Source organism: Fulmarus glacialis, unplaced genomic scaffold (genome assembly GCF_000690835.1).
Source record: "Fulmarus glacialis isolate BGI_N327 unplaced genomic scaffold, ASM69083v1 scaffold10660, whole genome shotgun sequence".
Lineage (NCBI taxonomy): Eukaryota > Metazoa > Chordata > Aves > Procellariiformes > Procellariidae > Fulmarus > Fulmarus glacialis.
The window spans coordinates 45,935-66,111 of NW_009187104.1; the positions used below are offsets into that span (position 1 = coordinate 45,935).

General features: G+C 37.8%; 1 protein-coding gene across 2 annotated transcripts in view; it reads right to left on the reverse strand.

The window, feature by feature from the left end:
* DNAJB7 (DnaJ (Hsp40) homolog, subfamily B, member 7) overlaps positions 1–14,646 on the reverse strand; it is a 53,733-nt gene extending 39,087 nt beyond the window's left edge. For both annotated transcript variants that reach the window (XM_009573956.1, XM_009573948.1), the window contains exons 1-4: positions 14,534–14,646; positions 12,973–13,082; positions 10,190–10,249; positions 9,719–9,829 (exon numbers count right to left, since the gene is read on the reverse strand). In XM_009573956.1, the coding sequence (XP_009572251.1) occupies positions 9,719–9,829; positions 10,190–10,249; positions 12,973–13,082; positions 14,534–14,598 (346 nt within the window). In that variant the 5' untranslated portion in view covers positions 14,599–14,646. The remainder of the gene's footprint in view (positions 1–9,718; positions 9,830–10,189; positions 10,250–12,972; positions 13,083–14,533) is intronic.
* Between the last annotated feature and the right edge of the window lie 5,531 nt (positions 14,647–20,177).

Below are 20,177 nucleotides of genomic sequence, written 5' to 3' on the forward strand. Positions count from 1 at the left end.
AAGGGAGGATCACAATCTCCCAGAGATCCCTGCCATTAACCCAGCTTCTAACTGGATTATTGCCTACTCCTAGCCACACAAAAACCTAACCAAGACTTGGACATGCCTTATTAGCCTTTGGCAACCCTACACACTAAAGAAAGAGGTCAGCACTCCATATTAGCAAATGTTCTAGCCTCAGGTAATTTCTGTTAGTTGCCCTGCTAATAATCCTCCAGTGCTCTTCCAGTAATTCTCTCCAGTAAATAAGATACTCGAACCACTATTCCGCAGTGGACTGCAGAATGCTCAGCAAGATGGATTATGCAGAGACAGGAAAATGGGTAGGACTTTCCTGAGGGAGTATTTCTTGCTATCCTGACAGCCACCCAGGTACAGCGCGGAGGAAAAAAAAAGTGCCAAAAACACTGAGGAGAGAAGGCAGCAGGAGGCTTCTGCATTATCATTCGTTGTATCCACCACCAAATACACATTAATATAGCAACCTCACAACTACTCAGACCCTGTTTATGCTTTTAGTCCCTAAATCAGGATGATCAGTAGTACCACTCAGCACAATAATAACAGTTTCAGCCTGGTAGGTCTATTTTTGTGATTTAGCAGAACCTTTCTATGCACAACAACCTTTTCACATAGATGGCTTTTTCCAAACGGTTCAAATGCAGTGAATATCACAATATCTGGGTGTTGGGTTTTTTTAATGACTCCTCTTATCACAGTCATTTTGGTGCTTACAATTCATGTAATTTTCTTATTGAATGTTAGAAGCATATCAGATCAACAAAACTAAGCAGTAAAAAAAAAACCCACAAGTGAAGGCCCTTCTAAAATACTATATAAATACTATACAACTTAAAAGCTTCAGAAAACTGAAATGCTAGACTAGTATCACCTCAGAATATTACTAAATACTGTTTGGAGATAAATTCACAGTTTATTCTAACCTGGGTATTACCAGAACCTTCTGGGAGGACAGAGTTTCAGTTTCAACAGCTTTTCAGATTCAGTTTCAACGAAAATGTTTGAGTACACTTCTGACACAGAACTTGTGGTGCTGTCATAACAGCAAAGATCAAGGTAGAACAAAAGGTGAGAAATTTCAAGGAAGCCAGTGAGACAGACTTCTAATCTATCAACAACAGCAGCTTTTGGGGGAAAAAGCAAATTCGTAAGCAAAGAACTCATGGTAGCCTGTTACAAAAAAAAAAAAAAAAGAGAGACAAAATGAAGGACTTCAGGACTGGACTCTTGCTGTTACTAGGTAGGAAGACTGCAGTTACAGAAGCCAAAAAGTTAATGTGAAAGTTGGAATACAAAACTCCCAGCAATACAAAAGATTGTACACTAATAAACCCATCTGAAAATAATTACATTAGAGGTAATGTTTCCAAAAGAATTTACTTTATTTAGAAAAAAATCTTTGCTAATTCTAATGCAGTAACTGTCTTGTTCCTCTGGGTAAAACGTTAAACCTGCTCACTGCAAACCATGGAATCCTACCTTGCTTTTTGGTAGTCACAGGAAAAGAATTTCACCTCTGAACAAGTCAATTAACAACAACTATAACAAATATCTCACTGCAGTTCAAAATAAGGCAGGTCATGACCTCCCCACACTCTCAGGAGTCCTTAGCTGTAACACAGAAAAAGGATTTTCTCCCTTTCAGCAGTATAAGACAATTGCAGAATACCACTTAAAAGATATCATTGCTCTTCTTTCCTGCCTTGTGATCATGGAACCAAATGACAATTTGCATTAATTCATTGATCCAAAAGAAAACACTGCTTGTACTGTTAGCTTTCTGTTGCATCCATGAGCTAATCTGACTCAGTATTGGCAAGACTGGCGTATCTGAAAGAAAATGGGCACCATACGATGGGGGAAGGGAAGAAAGGAGGCAAAACCCAGAATATCTACATTTGAAGCAGTCCACAATTCAGTTAAACTTCATGAAATTCATTAAATCAATCTAAGGCATTAGCTGAAATCACAACACACTATAAACTAGAAATGCCACATTTCCTACGGCAATCACTTCTACCATGACACTTGTACCCTGGAAGCTGCTTGGGGAACCAGATCAGGAACTGATCAGATGAAAAGAGCATCTCCACATGAAAGGAAGTTCAGCCACATCAATTCTTTGCTAGAGTTCACAATGTGACCATAAAAGCAACTGTGCTGGTTACAAGGAAGAGAGCAGGAAGAAGTGCCCAAGGGTCAAAAGCAGCACAAGATGCTTTTGGCCATAGAACGATGCTATCCCTGATGAAAGTGCTGAGCACATTCATTCCAGTGCAATGCCATCATTCACCTTCAGAAAATCAAAAGTGTTGAGATAAACTGTGTACTGTCAGCAAATGTTCTCACGTGCACACACTGCTGCAGCCGGAGATGTTGATAATCTTATAGGGATATATGCAAAGGAACATTACCCTGTAAAAACAGGATCACTGCTCAGTCACCACTCACTGGACTACTTCCCCAACCAGTGAACTTTCTTTCCTTTATTCTTTGCTATCAGAGCCACGCTACTGCCTCTGCCAAAACACGACACACAAGCTGAATGCCCTTATTGCAGATGCAGGAGGATGACACTGTAGCTGCAGAAACTGAGCAGAATAATGTTGGAAGGCTGCTCAGCCCCTACATAAGGAGGCAGTCAAACTCCACGGCATTGAGTATTACAGTCTGCAGTGTTTCAGTAAGCAAAGGCAGTACAGGCTGCCTGCCTGCCATCATTCTTTATATCAAAAGCATACTGTAACTGACTTTATAGGTCATGCCAGAAGAGAGTCTGAAATGCGGGTCTGAATAATGTGTTTATGCAAAGGGCTATAGATGTGATACATACAATAAAACAGAATTCTTGGAGTAGATGTTTCTATCTTGTCTCCTATTTGAAAAAACTTTCAAAGATGCAGATTTGCAGTAAATACACACAGAACCTCATGCTGCAGCTCTGGAGCGTACCCAGGCACAAAAAAGGTATCATCAGAACTGGACAGGCCACAGAAACCTGTAAGCGCTTTTGCATGGAAATATTTTCTTCCTTAACCTCAGAATAAGCATACTGTTGATGCCACTTACTCAGAAGAGACACAAAGATGCTGTTGCAAGCACTGTTGATTCATCTGCCTAGAGTGTTTCAGCATGGCCTTTTATAATTGCTCGCTTCCACAAATTAGATGTCAATCAGATGTTTGCCCCACTTATTTAAGAAAGTTTACCAGCAGAAGCATTTGAAAGTCTTTCTAATGATATGTAGCAGAGATCCTGGGATTAGTAATTTTCTAGAAAAAGGAGACTTAAAACATTACCTTTGAATGCCATCTATACCATAATTACAAATATGCTAGAGTACAGTAAGTCCAACTCTAAACAGCATTTCATATTTATCAAATTAATGCCCAAATGTTCAGGCACACCTTAAAAATGGAGGAATCTTCCACTACCGTTGTATGACCTGCTCTCCTTGTGCTATGTTCAGCATCCATCCTCTGACCAATTTAATCAGCTAGCCATCCAAGAAAACCAAACCAAACCATTTTCTTGGGGACTTGAACTGCCTTGGGATGCCCAAGACAAACTTCCTCTTTGGCCAGTGTGGTATCAAACAGCTTCTCAATGTATCTAATGGGACATAAGTCAAAGATTAGCTTTAAGACAGACATGAGAATTTGGAGCAAGGGCTCCTCCCTTTCAGCAGCAGAAGCTATATGTTAATTTAGCTACACATGGAGCCACAGTATTATCTACTCCTGTTTGATAATGCTGTCTGGGTGAGACAATTCAATTCCTGTGTTTCAAAAACCTTCTTCAAACCTATCAAGTTATTTCTGAAAAATTCATAGTAGTGAGATTTGGACCATTCAGTGGATAATTACGATCTAAGACTAGTGCTTACGAAATACAATGGTGCACAGTCATAACAAAGCAATGAATGCACAAGCAAATCTCTGAGCACTTCATAAACTGCACCAAAAGCTGCAAATTTATGTCAACAAGATTAATTACAAAGAGGACAATGTTGTGCAAGATAGCTTTAATTGCTTTAATTGAAAGCCACCTCCATTTTCAGTTTTAAGAACCCATTTGACTAACAAATACATTTTGCATTAGAACACCTAAACATCATAATTGTCAGAAATGGGATTAGACGTGGATCAAAACCATGATCTGACTCTTATGCAAACCTTCTGCCCCAGCAAGACAACTTTCTGTCCTTGAGACAAAAAGGTTGATGAAGCTACCCCATTCCTAAACAACATCCTAAAACACAGATCATGCAAAAGAGAGTTTGCAATAATTATTGCACATGGATTTTCCTCTTTCTTGTCAGGTGAAGACTCTTTGGCCTGGATGCTTAAAGTAACTCACTATACTTTTCCAGAATGTTCATGCTTCATTTTATGCAATCAATATTACAGTGGTCAATCTGCAGTAATCCTGTTGTTTGATGGAACCAAACTACATACCACATAACTAGCTAGTTGACATTCTCTATAACAAATATTTATACCTAGCTAGCCATACAAAGGTGTTAAGTTTAATTTTACCTTTGGTTTCCAAGAGTATAGATTTTTAAGTACCACATAAACCAGGTAACCAGAATTCTCAAGGGAAAAATCCATAGAATGTATATGGGTTTATATGCATCATCTGCTATTAAATTTAGATTAAAATACATCATGAATTTTACTTCACAAACTAAGAAAAACATTGAAGACATTTATAAAATCCCATCTCAGAAGGTACATTGAGAATACTGAAGTGTTTAAGAACTATAGCAAAACTGTCAAGATTATAATCCGTGTTGAAAGAGACTTCACAAACAGACTTCTCTCGGACATCAAGGTCTAGAGGGGGCATCCATCTGGAGCAATTTATCACATTACATTGTTAACACATTCTACCATGGAGAAAAGCATGATTCCTTGTGGGATTCATTTAACTAGACATACAGGCATCTAAAGCTGTTTGAAATGCCCTGAAACATCCTGTCAAGCTTCTAATACTGCTGCTGGAGGATACTGGTCTGCTGTGTTGTATTTTCTAGCCCATACAGAAATTACTCATGCACCTTAGATACACATCTAGTGACATTTGACATGGTTTAGGGTATTGAAGCTCAGTGTATATAAAAGATGACTTAACTACTTAAAGAGTTGTTTGAACTACAAAATTGCCTGTTGGGTAATGTTATGCTCCTGTGATATCCACTCCATCTTTCGATATAATCCCTCACTGATAATCCCTTCCAACATATAACCCGTTCTTAAAGTGAGAATCTGAAAAGCCGCTAAACCAAAACTAAGTCAATTCTTTAATAGCCCAGAATAACAGTCAAGCATTTTTGCCTACACCAAAACACTTCAGTTTCTGTTCCTCACAATGCTTGAAGCAGCAGTCTTTAAATTAACCAATACACCTCCATTACCAGTGGTAACATTGGGATCTTCCCTCACTATGAACTGTTGATACAGCAGAAGAATGTCCTTGAAAAGTTTACAAGTAAAATACAAACAAAACACTACATGGAACACAAATAAATCAAATCAAGGCAAGCACCATATGTAAATTGAGTAGGATATAGTTTAAGTATAAAAGAAACTTACAGAAATGAGAAATCAATCCCTATATTAAGAGTAAACAGTCAGTTCTAATGTCAAAGGACAAAGAATAGAAGTAGTACATGGTACAGAGCACTGAATACCAGTTAACCAGAGATTGATACTCCAAGGCAGTACTTTGCAATACAAAGAGTAGTACTGCATAGGAAGCACTACCTTTTCTTTTCTTTTCTTCCTGTTAAAAGGATTACCATCCATCTATATGTCAAAGAGACTGAAAACTATCACTGGAAGAGCTCACTAGGAAAAAAGCAGATTCTGCTGTAACCACGTGTCACAGAAAGTGAGCCCACGTCTCAAAAGTTAAGAGAGTTAACTGTCATATTATTAGATCAAGTTTTAAAAAGTCCTAGCCTTCATGCACCCTTATTTTTACAAAGAAGTTGCCTGAAAATCAGTGAAGAGAAATTATGACTGGCTGAGTTAATTCCAGTGCAACACACAGCACATAACGTTAACTTTGCTCCATTAGGAAGTGTTCAGAGCTGCCTTCAACAGTATTGGAAATCTTCATTTGAAAAGTCTGAAGGGACTCATCAGTTAAAAATCTTCACACATTCTCCTCTTTTCTACAGATGAATAAAGATGCCTCTGTTTATAAAGAAAACTTTCTATAACTGCAATAGCAGTGCAACATAGCTCAGTGGAGTTTAACAGACTCAATTCATAGCACAATTTTAGAAATTCTTCACATCCATAAATTTACAGGGATTATGCATCTGAATGCTGCTCTTTACATATTCAATGGCAATCAGGATATAGAGGGTCCCACCTGCATTCTGTGGGCTTCACTACATGCCACTTCAAACTGTATAAAAGGTGCAAACATTTCAAAGTATTTGTTCAATTTCATCTTCGATTCCACCAGTGTACATTTTTAGAAAGCATGACCTCAGTCCTTAATCAGTTGCTTATAAAACCAATTATAACCTGAATAGCTCCTTAAAAAGTCACTAGTTCCACCGAAAATTCATCAACAAGTTGAAAACTCATTTTTAGAAGATAAATTCCCTTATTCTCCAGGACAGAAACTGTCCCACCGGTGTTTCAACACAGCAGAATCTACAAGGGCTCTAGTTCACCAATACAAATATTCATATTATACACACAATTCTACAGCTTGTGTTTGGCATTATTAAATGCACTACATTCAGCTGAAAGCACCTGTATTTTCATGTTGTACTACCTTAAACATTCACGTAAATGCAGAGATTGTGGCAAACACTTTTTATAAAAAGCTGTGGAAAAATTGTCTGAGTTACACTTTCCCATATTAGAGAATGTCTTCAGCATTTTAAAGCCAAAAAAAATTCAAAAAAAATAAGAGGTGCTCACTCTGAAGCCTTCTGACAAGAAAAATTACAAGAGCTTTTACTCAGAATCCAAAGGTCAACACAGGTTTTAGGACTCTGATCACTGACACTGCAATTATCCACATAAAGTAGAGGCAGCTTTGAAATGATTAGTTTTCATCAACTGGAGTATACATAACACTGCTGACAGTGCCAGAACCTTACTCTGCAAGAAGTGGAGCCTGTGCCACATTACTCATATCTTAAAGCTGACAATGACAGTAATCAATACATGAAGTAGATAACCTGCGTTTGAATAAATAAATAAATTCAGGTGTTAAGCAGGGGGAGAATGTTTTTGGAAGCGTGCCTTGATATCACCAGCGCAGAGGTATGTTGTTAAGCCCACCATTTCCACGGGTAAGATGTATCACTATTCCTCTACAGGAGAGGCTAAAGTAGCTGCAATATCCCAGAAAAACTTTGGCAGTAGTGGTACCTCCATTTGATAAGCTAGATAGCTCTATGCACTATGTTGTACAGCCTTCCTTCTAAGGAATCCAAAAGGTAAATCCTCAGGTTCTTTTTAAGCCCATCACTATTTAACATGCAGAACTTAACTTCATGGCTTTAAGGGTAGTCACGAACACTGACATTTTAGCAAGTAAAATCTTTTGCTAGTGCTGATGAAGTAAATACAATCAAAATCAAAACACAGCCTGTATCAGTCTCCCAGTAGCTAGAACATGCCTTACCTATACAATTTACTATAAAGATATTTGATTGAGAAACAACTATTTTATTTAAATTATCTTAGATTAAAAAATAAACAAGAGTTAAACACACTCTCCCAGCTCCTCCTCACTAGCCTCCCAATCAACATCTAGCTCAGATTTTTCTAGTTTTTCTACCTCTCAATCACAAAATCGCTGAGGTTGGCAGGGACCTCTGGAGGTCATCTGGTCCAATTCCCTGCTCAAGCAGGGCCACCTAGAGCGGGCTGCCCAGGACCACATCCAGATGGCTTCTGAGTATCTCCAAACATGGAGATTCCACAACCTCTACTGGCAACCTGCTCCAATGCTTAGTCACCCTCACAGTAGAAAAGTGTTACCTTAAGTTCAGGCAGAACCTCCTGTGCTTCCATTTGTGCCCATTGCCTCTTGTCCTGCTACTGGGCACCACTGACAACAGCCTGGCTCCACCTTCTTTACACCCTCCCTTCACATATACATTGACGAGACCCTCACCGTGAGCTTTCTCTAAACTGTGCAATTCCAGCAATTCTCTCAGCCTTTTCCTCATGTGAGAGAAGTTCCAGTACCTTAACTGTCTCAGTGGCCCTTCACTGGACTCTATCCAGTAGCTCTGTCTCTTGTACTGCGGAGCTCAGAACTGGACACAGTACTACAGATGTGACCTAACCAGTGCTGAGATCACTCATCTCATCTAAACTGAAATCCTCATCTAGTATTCCTTAAGATTCTTCTTCTACTGCAGGCAGTGAAGAAGTTGCATCTTCACAGCTCAGCCTCCATTTCACTCATCAGTATTTTGCTAGATGCTTCCTCCGATCTGCCCTTTACTACTTCGGCTGATTTCCCACTGGATCTAATTGCTCAAGTTCTGCTGCTTATCCTCTACCAGATTCTTCCTCTAGCTACTCATCTAATTCATCAACTAACGTTCTACTGAATTCAACCTCCAGCCCTTCAACCCCTTTTCTAATCCTTCATTAGAGTCATCCAACAACTGATGATCCCTGAATAGCAAACTAGAGAAAGATATAATTAAAGTCTGAGCTGAATTAGCCCCTTAATGCTGCCAGCAAAGATAAAAAATTACCTTTAAAAATATTAAAACATCTACATACATTACTGTAGAGATTAATCAATATCAATAGAGATTAATCAATTAATACCTTGATATTGAATAGGAAGAGAGCTTGTTTTTCAAGTACACTTTTTGTGGTTTTCAATATGGAACTTTTTACTTTCTCTAAGTAAATACTGAACACAGGACCTGTTCTGCTTTATAGGTCAGCATTTTATGCAGTAGAACATACACAGAGAGATTGAGTAAGAACTCCAGCACCTCTGAAAAATACACTAAAGCGAGTAACATCACAAGCCAAAAGACCATCAGCACTATGGTAAAAAGATTACTTTGACAACTTTATCACATATTGCTTCCTTTAACTACATGCAGCATCCAGGCTTCAAAGACTATTTAAGTTATTTGAGCCTTTAGGGGCTCTATCCCCACAAGCAAACACGTGACATGAATTTGGAAGTGTCTAGATTATGTATGCACCTGTTCTTATTTTGATACACGAAAATCATTCCTGAAAAAAACTCTGAAAGTGATGTTGTAAGAGTTACAGTTAACCTGTCCAGTTCAGAAGCTCTCAAAGCTACATTATTTAGACATCAAATTCAACAGACTAAGTTCGTCCAGTCAAATTCTTGAGAGGGAATTCCAGTGTATACTTTTTCTGTTAAATGCTAGTTCCTTCCAACCTAAAGAGACATAGCAGCCATGATTTTATGTTTTTTTAAACCAGGCCTTCCAACAAAACATGAATTGGCAAGCCACATCTGTTCTGTGCTATCAAATCAACCAAGAAGAAACAGGTAAGAAACAAACATTTTAAATATAATACAAAATACCAGTTGTTTAGCTCCAGTTTTCAGAGCTATTTCTAATAAAGCTGCATTAGCTATGTTTGTTTTGTAAGAGTAAAGTTTTAGCCACATTTTGGATACACATAACTAAAACCAGCGGATTACTTACCAAAGAAATCAAATGAAAAGGGGTCCCTTCCACCAAAAAACTCCCTAAAGACATCTTCTGGGTTACGGAATGTAAATCCAAATTCAAACGGATTACCATGAAGATTTCCACCTGCAAAAAGAAGTTAAATTTCAATTACCTTCACACATTCTTACTAACAAGAAAGCTCAGGCCTATATGGTATTTGAATCATTTAAAAATATCAACACATTTCTAAAATTTCTCAAAAAAACAAGTTAAGTACATACAATACTTTTTATAATTAATTCTCTTTTCTCTGTCTCCAGGTATCAGTAACACCTTTTACAACAACTGAAAAAATTGTAAAAACAACTGTAATTTCAATTTTCAGAAGATTACATTTTAGGCCTTAGTATAGGCATTTCCAGATTCCTGTCCTAAAAAGAAAGCTGCAGAAAATGGCTTCCCACCAGAATAGAGAAAGCAAAGAACTGCTAGTTTTCAACATACCTCCGCCTCCATTTATTAAGCCTTCTTTTCCATATCTGTCATAGATGTCACGTTTTTTAGCTACAAGGAGAAGTTGTACATCATGTCAGTAAATAGGCACATTGAATTTGGAAAAAAACAAGAAAAGACTTAAATGGTATTCTCAGCTAAACATCTTCTCAAAGCTAGTTTATTTAAGAAAGTTCTGGCATGTAACTGTTGAACATTTTTGTTGAGGATTGCCAAAGCAATTTAGGTTCAGAAAGAACAGGTACTAAACTTTAGACTTACTACCATTTAGTTGCAGAAGCTCAGGTCCTGTTGTATCACAAAAAATTCTGGTATAAGGACAAACTTCATAGGGAAGTTTGCCTTTAAAAAGAATACTGCAGCCTTCATCTTTACATAGGTACCATGGAAAGCTTTAGGTTGTAAAGGACCTCTGGAATTCAACCTTCTCCTCCAAACAAGTCTAATCTCAAAGTCGGTCAAAACTTGCCTGGATAAAGCCCTGATCTCATCCAAGAAAAGAAGATTTCACAGTCTCTCTGGAAAACAGTTCCAGTGCTCAAGCATTCTCACTGTAAGCGTTCTCTTCCTCCTATCCAACTGGAATTTCCCTTGTTGCAAATCTTGACCATTGCCTCTTTTCCTTTTATTGCACAAGACAAGTCCATTGGGACAGAGTTATGAGAATGGAAGGATACTGTTTGTACGAGTGACTGCAAAACCCCTCAAATTAATTATAACCATTTCTAGTTTAATAAAGGGGAATGAAGTGGCATGGAACGATTTGACTCAAACTGCTTGCTCTCTATTATTTTAGAAGGCATGCAATGCTTTTTCTTAATTTCACTGCAGACCAGCCTTCCAGTATCCATGAGAAAGGGGAGAAAAATTAACTCTACATTACTACATAAGATCAGACTGCACTGGTGGTACTGGAAGGGAACCTGAAGAGCTTAAAGAGGCAGATAGTCAGCTTATTTTGCTTGCACTGGTGTGGAAGCAACAGTCAAAAACCAGTCAGGGCATCTGATTTTAGACTCTTAATATTAACATGCTATTCCCACTGGAATCTCTTCAGTGAAAGATGTTTTTGAAATTTAAATAGCATCACTGAAAGAACATGCAGTTACCTCAAACAGCTGCTGAAAAGTAAAATACTTCTGACTAACAGGAATTAAAATTTTATATACTGGTCATCATCTCCAACTAATGGAAACTTGCAATAGGTTCCCCACACACACACATGTATCCCCAGCAAAGCTTGGTACATTACCCATATTGCCTTTCTAGAAAGCAATTTTTAAAGAAAGGAGGTTAACCTACCCACCAATGTAAAAAGACCAAAGCAGTTAGGTAGATAAACTGTCAGAAGGAGCAGGAAACAGTGATGAAGACCTGAGGGCTCACAAAGCCCGAAGTTCACCTTGAAAAATGTAACGTTCTTGAAACCACAAGGGAAGTGTGTTATATGATCACCCAATTTCAGTATTCTTTGCTTATGTAACCCCTTACGAAACTATTCTTCTGCCAAAAATCTGTCTTCATTCAAGCCTCTAATGGTGTCAGAAAATTTCATTAAGTCTGCAGAACAGTTGATTGCCTCTCAACCATGGGGCTCAGGATTCGAATACCCCTGCTGCACAAATGATTGTTAAGACACCAGTAATTTAGGATTTGGTCTAGATCCAAAAACAGGCAGCATTTTAGAAGATGTTCAAAAATTCTAGCAGTGTACTGTTCCTGAAGAACTTAAAGATCTGTATAACAACCAGACCAGTATCCTTTTTTATCTTGCTCAAAAAATTTGCTTAAGAAGGTTAAATTACTCTAGAAGACAAGTATACAATGAACTGCCCATAAATTAAGTTCTGTTTCTCCCATGTCAATTAAGTATCAAAACCAACCAAAGAAAGAGAGTGTACAAGACTGCTGCTTGATAAACCAGGCCAAATTCTGAAAGGTAATCTAGATGCTGCTAGTGCTTTAAATATAGCTTTCCCATGCTCACTGGTCTCAGGTGAAATCAAGGACACTTCAGAAATAGCATATAGACAGCTGCAGTCAATTACAGGGGAAAATAATCAAAGTAGCTTAAATCACTTTGTTATGACTTCAGACTGCTTTTGCCACAACACTAGCAAAAGTTAATGATATTTTCAAGCAAAAAGATACGGGTGAACTATAAGCTGAATTCTTGCACCACATGATCAGGCTAACCAACTGTTTCAGAACAATTCAAAATAAAACACTCTCCTCCATATCACAGTTGACTGAATTTACAGAATTCACCCAAACACAATCCAAATTTTCAGCAAGGTTTACAGTATGCTTGAGCTTTGTCAAGATTAATTTATGTTACAAGAACTAGAAGCAGTAGGCCCAGTAGTAGATACTTCGAAGTTTGTCTAGCCTGATTTTTATCAGATAAACACAATAATTCCCCTATACTGATGGTAACATTGGCTTTACCTCCCAAGATAAAATGAATATTGGTATTCACAGATATGTCTTCAGACATTTCTGAAGAGGGCCTGGCAAACACAGGATTTCAATTTCTAGAAGGAAACTGCTTTGGTTATTCATCTAGAGAGGTCCTGAATTTTCTGTTTCAAAATTTCTGCTTTTCCTGTCTTATCTGCAAGCTTCTTTTTCGCTCCTTTCTTTTGAAAAGGAAGTAGTTGAGTTGGATGGTAAACCAAAGTTACAATATCCCTTTAAAGCATCATACATCAGCATTTTCAGTCTGATACCCAGACTAAAGACCTGCAGTTCAAGAGCCCTTTTAAAATACCTACCATCTGACAAAACTTCATAGGCCTCAGCTACTTGTTTAAATTGTCGTTCTGCCTCTTCTTTATTGTCTGGATTTTTATCAGGGTGCCATTTTAATGCCAATTTACGGTACCTAAATGGAAGGAAAACAAAGGATGTTTTACTCTGAAATGAAGGAATATGCTATACAGATAAACACAAAATGTTTCAAACAAGTTGTCAGGGATTAAAGTATTTAGAAATTCCCCAGTGCTTTGTATCTTGCGTCTAGACCGGTACCAACAGATTCTGCAGGTACACAAAGAACTACCTACTCAGATTTGCTTTAAAAAAAACCCAAAAAAGTGGGTTTGGGGTTCTTTAGTTATTTTGAGATTATTCCTGCATTTCTGATGATCAACATCTGGCAGGTCTAAGCAAAACATTCCATAACATTTCTCCTACGGGCTTCTCCTTAGAGCTCCGTAATTATTCAATACTACAACCAACCACGGGAAGCATCAAGAGTACTCTTCTGGTACAGCCAAAGATGATAAATCTCCCAGAGTACCCTGATACCAAACTGTGGCAGCATCCTAACATCAGTGGCTTCTTTGACTGCTACACCTGCACAAAATTCCTATCCTCAAATGAAGTATTTTAGGCAAAATGTTCATAACTACTTAGAGGTGCAAAGCTAAGCTTGCACTTAGGTTGATTTGGAGTGTTTTACACGGAGTCACAAGATCACAGTTCAAACATTTCATTTGCCAAAGTTGTATGTGCAGGAATTTGCAAAAGAACAAGGGAGAAAAAAACATAAGTCAAACTTCCACGCACCAGTGCAATTTGATTAAGCAAGCTCTGGTGCCTATGAGAAGGCAAGAGAGAAACACAGTATTTCCAGGTCACTTGAAAGTGCAATTTATTGTCAAACAGTTTTGGTATACTAGAAACCTGTACTACAGCAGTGTTTCCTCCCAATTGTTTGTTGAAAAGTAAATGGTATCTTTTGCATATGTTACAAACACCCACCTTAAACAGTACATGAACAGTAAATCTAAACAGAGAACTATATTTAATTCCTTTGAACACCCCTAATTTAAACAGTAGGGTTTTTTTTTTTTAACAGTAACAGATGTTCAGTCCATCAAAATCTAAGCACAGAAACCAGACCTCATGTTAAGAAAGAGCTAGTATCCAAGAAAGCAGTGTGCCAAATACTTAATAACTTTGAAAAAGCACCTCTGCAAATGGAGGGGAAGACTAGTTACTGCAATTCAGCCACAGAAGAAAGGGCTGTCACTGCCTGTACCGTATCAAGTTTGGAGGCACACTTCTACAGAAATGTATTTAACAGTGATCAAAAACTAGTGACTGACAGCATTTTCACTTTAGCAGTAGTCAGGATTCTTTTCCCAATTTCATAAAAATGAGCAAACGCTTTTTCTTCAGAACACTTAATATTTCTCTGTTAGCGAAGATATCACCTCTGATTACTACTCATCCTAGCGTTGACAACAAAGTGAGAATCCAGAAACCATGTGATTATATTTATTCCTTAAAATACATAACTTATCTTTTATATATACCACTGATACTTACGCTTTTTTAATGTCTTCTGCTGAGGCATGCTTTTGCACTCCCAGAACTTCATAGTAATCCACCATGTTTCAGTAGTTGTCTTGTTAACAACAGCTGAGTCTTTCAAATCCTGTAACAACAAGACCTTGTAAATGAAGCTTGTCCAGTAATGCTACTTCACAAGAGTCAGGTAGGAGCCTAGTATCTTCTAGCACCAAACCTGATCTGAGAGCACTACTTGTTTTTAGAAATTTGAATGTTCCAAACACCAAAAAATAAAAACGCTTTATTTTAGGTTGACAGATCAAACAATTACTTCGATTCTGATTTTTGTTTATGTTCTTTAATCCCACTGAAACACAGTGCACAGAAACATAGGTAAACAGCAGGTTCCTGAAACAAATTAGACTGAAAAGATTTAATCAGTATATTAAGAAGAGTATGTACAGTACATCACCATTTTGATATATATATTAATAACTCTGAACGCAAAAGAAACTACGTATCATGTTCACTCCATGTCATCTCTGACACTTATGTGATGTCTTAAGCACACAGGAGCATAAACAAAGGACCACATCTTCCACATCTACTGTTCAGAACATTACTTCCACTGAGATGCTCCCTTCAAAAAAGCAATGTGCAGGTCTTAGAAATCTAAAATTCCACCTATAGTTTCCAATAAGCCTTTCTTGTACTCAAACCTTGACAGAAAATTCACATATTGCCAAAGCTACCGAATTCCATTTACTTCCTGAATGTTTACCAACATAAAGTACATCGCCAGGCAAGACTGCTCAAACTGCAAGGTTAACCAACCAAAGCAAGTACAGAGGCACCTTGTGTTTCTTAGTATAAGAGAATAAACTTTTCACAAGAGTCCTAAGAAACCTACAAGTTAAAAGAAAAAGCATTTGCCCTACTCAATTTAAATACTGACCATTTCTTGTCAATATCAGAGAGTAGCTACAAGGAACAGTTATACTAACCATTACTTCAACTAAATGACCACTAAGATTAAACAATCTTTCTAAAAATTTCAAGAACATTTCATCTCTTCATGCAAAGGCTTCTTCTCCCCACCACTGTAACAAGTCTCCATTCTGGCAAAACTTCCAACCACCTTTCCGTCCTACCACTGCTTCTCGTTCGTTTCAAGTTTTATGAACAAGGCAACACTGATCTTTTCAGTAAGTTATCAACTTGTTGCAGGCAAAGCCACCCAAATATTCTTAGAACATAACAATACAGCAATGTATTAGTCACATTTTCTTATCCCGTGCATCAAGAACAAAAATTCATTGAAGTAACTTTTTTTTCCCCCTCAAGTCATTCAGTGTTTTTCATTTCAGGCCAGGCAAAGTCTCATTTTCATGTTCTTTCACATAAATGCTGACAGAATCAAGCATGATATAGCCCAGTAAAATATTCTGAAATTAATTTATTGTACTAGCATTACATGTATCTTTCAACATCCTGGGATATAAACATTAAAGAGACTTCCTTTTGAAATAAATTGGTACATCTTCAAAATACATTGCTGTTGGAGGTTAAGGCTTAATTAACTTTAATTAGGGATGTGGTTACACACACATTTCCTCAAATGGCAAAACCAGTTTAAGAGACACCCTGCCACATTACCTCCCCCCTCCAAATACTTACAGCAGCAAATGTATTGGAGGAGCTACATGTTTTTAAAACTTGGGTGATTTTAGCAATCTGGTTAACCATACTGTCCCACAAACACTTAGAAAATTAAAGCGTAGCAGGTAAACAGACCTCTAATTGACTTTGCCCTTTGAAGAAACCTCCACACTGAAAAAAATAGTAAGGGTATAGTTAATACTGCAACCAACACCAAGGGAAGTTGGAAGACATGCATTAAAATGAACATTAAGAATGCCAATACTAATATAGTAATGGCAGGGTTCAATATGTAAACATATAGATTACCAAAAATATCCCAGAATATTTGCTATCAACTAGCCTTGCTAGTTTTGTTGCTTCCCAAACAATGATTAGAAGAATAGCTCTATGAATACACAGGTGAGGAGCAAGGTTAGCATGGGTTAAGTATGTTATCAAATCCTGTAGCCAATCCTTATGAGTAATAGCATATATGGAACATACAGTTTACAGAAAGAAATCAGGGGGGAGGGGGAAATCAAGTATGAGTCAAGCTTAAAGCTAGAGGTCTGAGCCCCTCCTAACAAGAGATACTAGCCTAAAACCAGTGAGCTAACAGCAGGAAGCCACAACACATAAGAGCACATGCTATACTGCTAAGTGTTTTTTCCATATTCTCCTTTTTTTCTTAAATACAAGACTTGCATTAGCACTCCTCTTAATTTAGGCAGATATCTTAAAGGGAAAATTCAAAACTCAAGCTTCTAGTTAGAATAAGCAGGTAGGAAAAGCAACTTAGACGTAAAAAATAAATGACATCTTTTCCTGGAGAACTTTGTGCACACTAGTAGTCATATTGATTTCAACATATATTTCTTTAAACACTTCAGCTGTTTGTTTGAAAACAGTGCTGCAGGGTTGTAGGTTCAGACTCAATACATGCAGCAATATATCCTAAATAACAGAAGCCTGAAGTTGGGACCAAAAATAAGTGCTGAGGCAACATGACCAGCTCTTAATAGATTACTCTGACCCTAAAAAGCAACTCCTCCAAGAACAGAGGAATTATTTGTTTCAAAGAAATGTCTGGGGCTTGCATATTCTATCTTTTGTGAGTGTGTTATTGTTCAGTTTTCCTTGCCACTAATATAAAGTCTGGAATTAAGACAAGCCAGCAGCTCTCTAAAGAAAACGAACAGTTTATATTCTCCTTCTCTTAATCAAACATTCGGGTGACAGTAAGAGTTAATCTCGGATTAATCATTATTTCTATCGGCTAGTTACCATAAAGCATAAACTGCACTGCTACAATTTTAGGTACCACAGGAACTTTATTCTTGTGTGAAAAAAGATTTTAGCCATATTTACATGAAGAAAATTCATCTGCAGCTTTTTTTTTTTGTCCAGCTTAAGCAAAATATGCAAAAACAGGAAACATCATCAGCTAATATTTAACCTCTTAAAAATACTTGGATTTTGGCTCAACATCCAGTAAGACAATGAAAACAAAAAAAAAACCAAAACGAAGAAACCCACCACCACACAAAACCAAACAAAAACAACCCCAACCCAACACTCACAAACTAGAAAAGACCTCTGTCTCCAATCGTTCCAAGGGAAAAAATATTTAAAATATTCACTTAAGAAAACAACCATCATCAACTTAAAACAGAAAACGGCCGATCAAAAAAAAAAAAAAAAAAAATCAGTAGTTTTAAGGCTAGTAGGAATCTGCATGGTGAAAATGCTTAGATGTTTCAAAGAAGCAAACCATATACCTTACTGCAAAATGAAAACCAAAAATACTCAACTGTCCTAACCAAAATGGCACAACAAAAATCTTCTTCCAACCCCAGATCTGTCAAACAATTTGTCTCCAAATATACAAGCAAGGCTCATTAACTAGGCACTCAAGAGTTTTTTTTTCCAAAGCCACTAGGAAGCCAGCCCACATTAGCTAATTTCCCACCTCCAACCACAGAAAATCTTCAAAGTCTCAGAAGAAAAAACAAGCAAAAAAACTCCAGATGAAAGAAGTTGTTTCACGGCCTTCGTGTTTGCTTGCAAAAATCTACAGTTACTTGTGTTCATAATTGCACTATGTTTATACGATGCTACCAGCTAGTCTAACCCCTCCTTTGGAGCACGAACAAATCAAACATCCAAATGTTTATGTGAACCAAAAGTTTCCATAGCTTATAGATTTCTCAGTCATCACAGGAGAAGTCAGCTTTGTTCTGACTTACCGAGCAGAAGCCCTGAATGCTCATACTGATTCAAGGCAACTGATAGGAGTACATGACCAGGCTTCAGACCTCCCTCTTACAGCACAGCCCAAAGCTAGATCAGTTTAGAGTTATCTTGAAAGCCAGCTCATAAACTCTCTTTACAGCAAAGTTCTCAGCTACATAAAAATCATGAGAAGAATTACAGAAGATAGATACGTAGACAGCTATAAACTTTTAAAAGATCAGATGACAAAGAAAAGAGAAGGAAAAAAAAGTAATCAGATGCACAACCTGCAGGGATGACAAAGCAGCACCCCCAACTAAATACGGAAAGGAGGAAGGTATCCAAACAAGAAATTCTTAAATCAGTCAGGAGGGAATTCAGACAGCAAGGGGCACACGACCTTTGCAGTCAGCCTAGTCAGAAAAAGTTATCTATTTCTGGCCATGAAGCAATGGGGCAGCACGGAGAGTCCTGAAAGATGCCAGAATAGCTCAAGCTTAGTGACTAGTGCAGTCACCTGGGTAGAGGGAGATGGAGTTCCAAATTCCTGATTCATACAATTCACAGCAGCAGCCAGTCATCAACATCCCGTGCAAGTCACACGGCTACCCAATTCCTAGCACCTGCCTGCTTTCTATGAAAGTATCTAAAGGATTGCATCCTGTCGGCAACACGGGAAGAATAAATACCCTGTTCTGAAACCCAGTTCAGCTTGAGCTTGCGTCTGACCTACTCAACAGCAACTGAGCAATTCAGAGATGTCTCTGGTATGTTAACAGATGATGCAGACGCTTGAGGATCTTTGGGAACTGCAACCTATGATTTAAAAAATATTATTTTTCACATGCCAAGAGTTTTATTAGAAAGCAGTAAGTCACATGGACCTGACGAAATTTTACACTTCTTCGAAGTATGAACAAGACTACAGTAGCATTAATACTGTTGTGGATCCAGGGCCATACAAAGAATACCAAGCAACACACACATTTTCGAAGTTTTCCAGTATTTCTTAATTTGATTTTTATATAGCTAAGACACCTTTGCTAAGCTTTTTATTATTTAAAGCACAGTAAATTCAGAGACGTATACAAATATTTTCAGTCTTAAAGTAACAAACTTCAGATGAAGTTCAGTTACTTCATTTGCTCACAAGCTACAGATTCCAAATGCAATCCATGAATTGTAGTTACTTGCCTGTATCTCTCCAAGTTACCCATCTAAAAGAAGGGTAAATAAAGATCAACTATAAAGCACTAACTATTTACCAAGGCTTCCAAGACACATTTGTACCAGTGGCTCAAGGAGTTCTCACTGGCTTGAAGAGGTCACTGCCTTTAACACAGGTACTGGTTATAGAAACTGCCTTCTGGTGTCATCCTACGCCATAGCCAAAAAAAGACAAATCTCACACCACAACTCTTCAGAGCGGAACACCACTCAGGCAACAACCAAATGCATTTTACCTCGTACAGCTCAGCAACACAGGAAGCTATACAAGTCCCAAAACCTTGGCCAAATCCCAAATAAAATGAAGAGATCTTCGCCAGTTCTAGCAACAGTATCTGGGATGTACCATATGTAACTGAGCTGAGACCATGAGCAGCCTCTTGGCTGTACTAGCAAAGGTCCACTGTGCTAGTGCTGTACAAGTGCTAACGTAAGAACACCCACGCCGTGTACCAGAAAATCTTTGTAAGAGTAAGTTTAAGAATGCTAAGGAACCAAAAGAAAGTTACTTTAATTCTCATGAGTGCAATAATAGAGAGCAAGAAAACCTGTATAAAGTTTGCGAATAATTAATCTGACA